This window comes from Pteropus vampyrus, unplaced genomic scaffold, assembly GCF_000151845.1.
Source record: "Pteropus vampyrus isolate Shadow unplaced genomic scaffold, Pvam_2.0 Scaffold16, whole genome shotgun sequence".
Classification (NCBI taxonomy): Eukaryota; Metazoa; Chordata; class Mammalia; order Chiroptera; family Pteropodidae; genus Pteropus; species Pteropus vampyrus.
This window is the reverse complement of record NW_011888797.1, coordinates 836,819-842,818: the sequence shown is the minus strand read 5'-3', so window position 1 is coordinate 842,818 and position 6,000 is coordinate 836,819. Positions and strand designations below refer to the sequence as shown.

General features: G+C 32.0%; 1 protein-coding gene across 1 annotated transcript in view; it reads left to right on the top strand.

The window, feature by feature from the left end:
• Positions 1–6,000, top strand: part of ANKS1B (ankyrin repeat and sterile alpha motif domain containing 1B) — an 874,817-nt gene that overhangs the window by 206,319 nt on the left and 662,498 nt on the right. Inside the window, exon 9 of the mRNA XM_023527446.1 lies at positions 4,121–4,264. Within this exon, the coding sequence (XP_023383214.1) occupies positions 4,121–4,264 (144 nt within the window). The remainder of the gene's footprint in view (positions 1–4,120; positions 4,265–6,000) is intronic.

Genomic DNA, 6,000 nt, shown 5'->3' with positions numbered 1-6,000 from the left:
AATCTCTTCTATGGAAGAATTTTCTGACATCTAGAAATTTAGGGACACAGATCTCCAGTTTAAAAGTCATTTGAAGTAAAGAAAACTCTGAGTTCATATGCTCTTGGGGCTTCTTTCCCATGTATAATTAAGGATTATATTTAGTTTGATAAATATCTTTCTTAGGCATCTTTAATTGTAAAGCAGTGAAGTGGAAAATTATGGTTTTACACAGCTACTTTATATTCTGTCTTTAGGGGGCAGTACTAAACCACTGATAAATTTTGTTATTTCTGCTAATGGTATTGATAATAGCTAATAGAAAATAAAATTAACAATAACGAGATTGGTGATGCAATTATATACAGCCCTTAATATTGGTAAAATTTTCTAGGTAGCCAAATGAAAATTACAGTTTTAAGTTCATTCATTTAATGATTTATTCAACAAGTATTAAATTCCATTATGTAAGAGACACAAATGTGAGTAGGCAATATTTGCTTTCAGATAACTTACAATTAACTAGGATAAGTAAGCCATACTTGTGCATGTGTGTGTGTGTGTGTGCTATGTGTGTGTCCACATTTCTTTCAGGATAAAGATAATAATAAAAATCACAATATTTATTGATTATTTTTTATGTACCGGCCACTGTCAAGTAATAAATTTTACTCTATCACGTACAAATTATGATTGTGCCTACTTTGCAGATAAAGAAGCTGAGGATTAATAAGGTTATGTGATTTGCTCAGTCACACAGCTTGCAAGAGGCAGAGCCAGGATTTAAATATGTATCTATATGACTTCAAAGCTGATGCTTTTTTGCCATTATGCCATCTATTATTTCAAAATGTATGTGAAATATAATACACAAACTCACACAGAGAGATATAGGCATTCAGAAGAGAGCAACATCATTTCTGTTAGTGAGAAATCTGGAACATTTTATGTAAGAGGTGAAATCTGAAATGTATTTTGAGGAATCAATGGGATTATAAGAGAATAATAGCTAAAATGGTAGTTAATATTTATTAAAACCTTATTATGTGTCAGGTACTTTAGATTCATTACTTCAATTAATTATCCAGAAAAATTCTGAGGGAAGTCCTAATATGTTATTTTCCCATTGCATAGATAAGGTAAGTGAGGCTGACAGTGGTCATATCTGATGAAAATCACACTAAAAAGTAGGCTAACCGGAGAGTTGAACTTGAATCCAGAACTAATTTTAGAGTCTAAACTCTTAACCAGTACCTGCTATACAGGGAAGTAAGATGAAAGGCATTAATAAAAGCACGGAGCATAATTAGGAAAAGTTAAACAATTCCATTTGGTTACAGTCTGGGGTGGATATAATAGAGTAAGAAAAAGACAGAAAAATAGACTGTGGAATCTTGAAGCCAGATTAAGGAATCTATATTACTTGCTGTGCAATGAGAAGTAACTGGTGATTTATGAGTGGGGAAGAGACATAAACAGAGTTTTTCTTTGGGGAGGAGACAAAGATAGAGGAAGAAAAAACTGATTAACCTATGAAATGTCAAATATTCTTATCCAAGTATGAAATGATTTATAGTGCCATGCCACATCAACCTTGATGGTCAAACCAATAACTGATCATGAGTTGATGAAGGAAATGCCTATTTGATCATTCGTTCATTTTTGTAGACAGTGTCGATCAAACACATATGGATGTTCTTGCTCTATTAAGACTTTAGACATCCCAAGATTTTTTCACCCAGATGATCTGTAGGATCAAAAATCCCAGTGATTGTATTACTGATTTGAGAAATGTGTATTTATGAAAGTATGGACTACTATGTACCAAACTACAGAAATTTTCACTAGATCTCACAGATAGTAAAATGCTTTTGCGAGTGTCATGTAGCAGAAATATATTAACAAATATATTTCTTTGATTTAAACTGCAGTTGCATTAGCTTGGCTGTTCAATATACTGCTTTTTACAGGTTATTGTGCTGAATGAGAAGCCACATAATAGTGGTTAAAGAAGTAAGCTCTAGAGTGGTTAAGGTTAAGGTAAGCTCTAGCATCAGACAGTCTGTGTTGGAATCCAGTTTTCGCCACTTACTTGCTCTGTGACCGTGGGTTTTACTTGACCTCTCTATGCTTTAGTTTAGTATGTGCTTCAAGGGGTTGTTGTGTAAATTAATAAATAATAGTGCTCAATAGATTGTAGTTAATATTATTATGGTATCTTATAGACAGTAAATGATTTGGGAACTATTTAATTTCATAATTTCTCAGTTATCGACAATCAATAAAGGGAAACTTAAGATGCGAGTGCCAACAAGCAGTCTTACAAAGTCTTATATTCTGTTTTTAAAAGAAACAACTTTGGTGGGGGAGTGGGTGCTATTTACAATTCCACATATAAAATGTCTTTATTAACTCCGATAATCAAAATCCATCAGTGTTGTGATGAACACTACATTCTGAAGATGTTTAGACAAACTTACTGTGTTCTTTTTATTTTTATTCACTCTGCTAAACATTCAGTAGGCTCTTTTTTAATATGGAAATTTTCTTCAGTGCTAATAAAATTTCTTGTATTATTTCTTTGATAATTTCCTACTATCTCTACATGGACCTTTTAGTTTGATCCCCTAGTTTTGTTAACTTGCAACTTCTTTTCATCTTCTGTTCTATCTTCTGGGAAATTTTCTCAAGCTTATTTTCCAAATCTTCTGTTGGATTTTAGGTATTTATGCTGTAGCATTCTGCTCTTGTTTCAGTGATGCAAATATCTTTCTGAGGATGCTATTTATAACTTTTTTCTGTATATTTATGTTTGGTCTCTGTTAAAGGCTTCCTTCAAATATTTGGTGATCTTTGGATTCTTGTTAGAATTTAACCAAAAATTAGAAACTATATGTGAGTGGAGTTTGTTGAAAGGTGGGCTTCACAGTAAGTGTTAAGGCATAGACCCCCCACCATTTTACTAGGTTCTTATAGATCATTTATGTGAGGAAGTTAATTTTTACAGAAAGGTATATATTCTAGTCTCTTATGTAGGGTATATAAATCTAGATGCCATATTCTCTAAGGCAAATGTGGGAAGGCACTGGGGTGGGTCGAGAATCTTCATTTAGTATATAGATATTTACTTAATTCTTTTGTTTTTAGATAGGTGCTCTTCTCACTGTACATGGATTCTTAGAATTTATAATCCCTTTGCTTCAACCTCACCAGAAGGTAAATCTCCAATTTTTTGTCAGGTGGTAAAGGTTCAGTTTCTTGGCTGGATGAGAAGGAGATGAGCATGCGAGTCTAACTTCCTCTGATATATAGTTTCCATCCTGTTTTAGCCCCACTTGCCCCTACACCTTCATAAATCATCAATCTTTTAAATTATGAAGCCCTTTCGAAGGTGCTGAGTCATGAACAGGACTGCCTGGTTCTTGGTCTTTCCTCTTGCAGTCACTTTGCTTTCAGTTTTCTCAAATTTGCTAAATCAGGTAATTCCTACCCATCTGTCTATCATTATTCAGAAATTTTCTTGATATCGCTCATCTGCTAACATCTTTCCTGCTGTCGTTGTCCTTCTGGTTTAGACCATTTTTACGAACACTTTGCTGTCATTTTAGTGGGGTTTTGGAAGTAGCAAAAGTAAATATGTATGTTCAACATGGAAGTCCTATGATAAATTTTAAAAGTATTACCCCCCTTTACATGTGTAATATAAAATTTCAGGAATCTCTCCCCCACCTCCACCCCCACGCCCCCCAAAAAGAAAATACATTTTTGGTGACATTGTGGAAAAAATGGGCTTTTAAGCAATTTTTATTTCGATAAAGTATTCCATGCTATTCCTCTGATTACATTTAGAAATTATAAAATTTTTCTCATTTGTTACTATTCAACTATTATTCTGGGTCAACTTTATATCTTATCGGTCTTTCTCACTCAGTTTTTTTCACCTTCAATTTAAAATTGAATTATACCTGTTTTTTTTTTTTTTTTTGGCTGGTTCATGTGGTACAGCCACATAACTATGGCTAGGATTAAGCTGAATTTTGCTTGCTAACTACACTGTAAGAAATTTATGTAATTTAATTGATGTTAAGATATCTAAACAACATTGATATAATATATTGGTATAATATAAATTTAATTTCAGAGAACTTCATCTACAATAAATTTGTCACCAGGAGAAGTGGAAGAAGAAGATGATGTTGAAAACACTTGTGGACCCTCAGGACTCTGGGAAGCATTAACTCCCTGTAATGGATGTAGGAACCTTGGCTTTCCTATTCTTGCACAGGTAACGGTTTGCTTTTCTTAAAGTACCATAAAACAAAAACAGTTGCCTACATTTTTAAGTAAGTCTCGTTTCCCCCTCTGAAGATCTAATTAGTATCTTGTTCACTTTGTAATTTTTAGTTAAGGTGAGTAACATATTTACATAACTTGTTCTAAATATATGCATATGCAAGGACATACTTTACATAATTTTGTGTGGTTGTTTAATTTGGTCACAATGCTGGTTCCAGAAGTATGGAGTTGTTTAAGAGGTTTTAATATTGCGATCCTGAAATATTTCATTTAAAGAATGCTATTTTGAAATTAAATCACAATTTATTTTAAAATAATAGGGAAAAATGATTTATAAGGAAACATATTAGGGCTCTTTAAAAGCATAGTCAGTGATTTTTTTTTTTTCTTAGCACAATGGAACACAGCAAGCTAATGTGTGCCATTGAGGATTATGCAGTGCAATTAAAAAATGAGACCAGAATACTAAAACATTGCCTACAATTTTGAAACCATTTTGCTAGTCATTGTCAATTTTGTTTCTACTGTATCACATTCAACTTCCTTCTGTATGCTATGGACCATAAACCCTTAGAGGAGTTTCAGAACTAAGTAAAATAAGACAGAGTTAGGAAATTTGAACCCACAATGAAATTATTTCTACACGAAAATGAAAAAGCACTTAGTACAAAAAAACAGTGTAATGGTAAAGGTACATATGTGTAACTACATAGCACATGGGTGGAAAAATAGTCTAGGACAGGAAATAATTCACAGTAATTGTTCAGAAGTGTTATATCTCAAAAGTGTTATTTCCTGTTTTTACAACAAATATGAAGGAATTGTGTCTATGAAACCATTTTCATGTCTGTGTCACAATTTGATCAAAATTCCAATATTAATTTATTGTGGAGAACTAAACAGGATATTCAGGTCAGCATATAGTACTAAAAGAGTCTCTTCACCTTAATATGAACTATTTATAAGACTTTAAGACAATTTATCCTAACCAATACATAATTGTTGTCAATATATACTCAACTGTGAGCTTCATAAAGGTAGAGACTATGTATTGCTCATCATCTATGGTCTGATGCCAACATGGTTCCTGGTATATTGTCAGAATTAAGTAGTAGTTGAATGAAACAGTGAACAAATGTGTATATTCTATGGTTTCATTTCTTCTCTTATAGTTTTTACATATGAAGTTTTACCTCGAGGGTATAGGAGAACAGAAATTAAGAAAAATTAAGAAAGATTTTATTTTAATAATATACTCTCATCTGCTTACCAGTTTACCAATAATTGAATGCTTTTATATATATTTTTTGTTTTATGAAATTAACATCCTTGCATTTTATATTTTTAAAAATATATTAGAAAGCATTAGGGCTCAATGCCATCAATAATATATGACTATATCTGGTTCTCTACCACTTTACTAACATTTACTTTTATTTTTTAAATTTAATTTTATTAGACTTAGTAGTATTGGTAGCAACTTGCTATTGGCTTAAAATTTTTTAGTATTAGATATTTTTAATTGGCTACTTTTCTGTGAAGAGTGGTATTGCTTTGATAAATATTGAATATTAATATTTTAGTCATTTCATGTGCCACAAAATGCTTCCCAGTCTGCAGTTTTCCTCCTTTTATTTTGTATGTTTGTATATGTCGCATAGTTTTTCAAACTAACAAATTCATTAAACTTCTCAGTCTTATTTTTTGTTTAATTCATTTCATCTA